At 34.2% G+C, this 2,500-nt stretch overlaps 1 protein-coding gene across 1 annotated transcript in view; it reads right to left on the bottom strand.

Annotated features, from left to right (window-relative positions):
* Positions 1-2,500, bottom strand: part of LOC144981137 (stimulated by retinoic acid gene 6 protein-like) — a 40,654-nt gene that overhangs the window by 9,837 nt on the left and 28,317 nt on the right. The window contains exons 11-13 of the mRNA XM_078929283.1: positions 1,173-1,248; positions 672-750; positions 68-116 (exon numbers count right to left, since the gene is read on the bottom strand). Of these exons, the coding sequence (XP_078785409.1) occupies positions 68-116; positions 672-750; positions 1,173-1,248 (204 nt within the window). The remainder of the gene's footprint in view (positions 1-67; positions 117-671; positions 751-1,172; positions 1,249-2,500) is intronic.

Below are 2,500 nucleotides of genomic sequence, written 5' to 3'. Positions count from 1 at the left end.
GAGTGAGTGAGTGAGTGAGTGAGTTTGTTCCCTATTCATATGAGAGAATTTAAAGAGAGACACTTACACCAAACAATGTAGGCCACTTGGAAACCAGCATACTTGATACAACCAACCTGAAAAACAGAGTGTAATGATAAAATAATAATAATAATGATAATAATAATAATAATAATGATAATAATAATGATAATAATAATAATAATAATAATAATAATAATAATAATAATAATAATAATAATAATAATAATATGATGATGATGATGATGATGATGATGATGATGATGATGATGATGATGATGATGATGATGATGATGATGATGATGATGATGATGATGATGATGATGATGATGATAATAATAATAATAATAATAATAACAATATTAATAATAATAATTATTATTATTATTATATTATTATTATTATTATTATTATTATTATTATTATTATTATTATTATTATTATTATCATTTTTACTACTACTACTACTACTACTACTACTACTACTACTACTACTACTACTACTACTACTACTACTACTACTACTACTATTATTATTATTATTATTATTATTATTATTATTACTATTATTTTTGTTGTTGTTGTTGTGGTTGTTATTGTTGTTTTATTATTAATACGTAGTAACCCTAAAAAAACCCACAAATACTCACACACAAAGAAGCGGCACTCTTCTCATCAGGAGATGGAATCAGCCTGTAGTCACCTCTGTACATCGCGTACAAATTGGTTCTGTTATGAAGGCAAAAAAACACATAATTTTACTATTGTAACAGTAGTGTAGATAATACATTCATACCCACATTTTGATAAGAATCACTTCACATAATAATAAGAACTTTTTATCTCCCTTATGTTTTTCTTATTTTTACTTTCGTTTTGTAACCAGCTGGCTTCGGAAAATATAGTCTGATATAAAATCCAACCATCCAATATTGTATACTCATTTTATAACCATGTTACAACTATTACTATGAGAAAGACCGCCATATAATGAATGAAGCTGACGTCCCTAGGCTCAGACCGTCGCCAATTGGGTGAACTGATGCTATGCCTTTAGGTAAAATACTAACAACATTCATTAAAATGTAAATTTTAAAAATTCACTCACCAGACATAGATAGACGGATCTACCATTTAAACTTTCAACTTACCTAAAATTTGACAGCATGTGAAGTATTGTGAGGAAACTGCACAGACTGGCGAGTACTGTTGATACTATAAGGCATGCTGAAATACGAGTAGAAAATATGGTTATGCGACTTAAGGACGAGACAAGATGTGACCCAGCGTATTAATGTGGTATTATGTTGGGATAGACGGGAAGTTGAAAATTGAATTTATATCCACAATTATGTATGTCACGGTTTCTGGGAATTGTCATGTGGAGAAGAGACGGAATAGAAAAGTTGGTAACATCTGGGATGATCGAAGGAAAGAGAGCTAGAGGAAGACAAAGAATGACTTATTTAAATAACCTAAAAATGGCCAAATGTGATTTTAAAAGCAACACAGATTTCATGCGCGCCGCAGAGGATCGTGATTCGTGGAGACAGCTGACCGGCAACGTACTCAAGAGTACAAGCCACCATGGATGATGATGTAGGGAGACCACCAACATCAATAGTAACTACCCTGAACCAGGATCTCTCTACATATCAGACATTTCTGGATTCGGATGAGGCCGAATTAATCTCTGAAGAACTAAGAAGTACTGTAGTGACCCCCGTACTAAAGTCACAACAAGATCTTGACAGCATCAAAACTCAGGACCGTGACCAATGGAAACAATTAACAACATGGATGGAGAGAGCAGATATACTTCTCGACCATGACTAAATCACACAATTCTCAGCAAGCGTCATTCGGTCTGTTTCCATAATATGAATTGTCCCCATCGTGACAAGCGCGTCACCTTAATACGCTTCAACAGTCGTAACGTCACTTCCCCCGTAATGACGCATGGTAACTTAGTAACTGGTTCTAAACTATCGGAACAATGGCGGACGCCCTTATGAAATATTTCTCCGACGAGCATAAAATCGTATCCAGAGGGGAAAAAAACATTATGAATCTGATCATGTTTTAATTTTTACACATTCTGATCACAAGTCTTATGAGCAGTTCTAGCCAGCATGAAGAATAAAAAGTACTGATTTCCTTTGTTTAGAACCACGATAGCCGCCGTTGCTGGGTGACGTGACATCAGACTATTGCATCCAATTCTGGAAGACACAAATCTCACATATGAAAACCAAGGGAAGTTACTCATATACGACTACTTTAATTATCCCTAATTACTGAGTTACCTCCCTTATAATATAAAGCACATATATTATATGACGAAATCACGGGTAGTTCTTCATGGCCATAAAGCCCATTACATGGGACAGGGTTTTTTCCCGGTTTCTGCAGCGTAGAACGGACAATTCTAGTTGCTTGCCACCCTTTGGATAGGACGGATGTCTATTGTATTATTATT

Source organism: Berghia stephanieae, chromosome 10 (assembly GCF_034508935.2).
Source record: "Berghia stephanieae isolate SIO BIC M18660-M18661 chromosome 10, UCSD_Bste_1.3, whole genome shotgun sequence".
In the NCBI taxonomy this organism is placed as follows: domain Eukaryota; kingdom Metazoa; phylum Mollusca; class Gastropoda; order Nudibranchia; family Aeolidiidae; genus Berghia; species Berghia stephanieae.
This window is presented reverse-complemented; position numbering and strand designations above follow the sequence as displayed.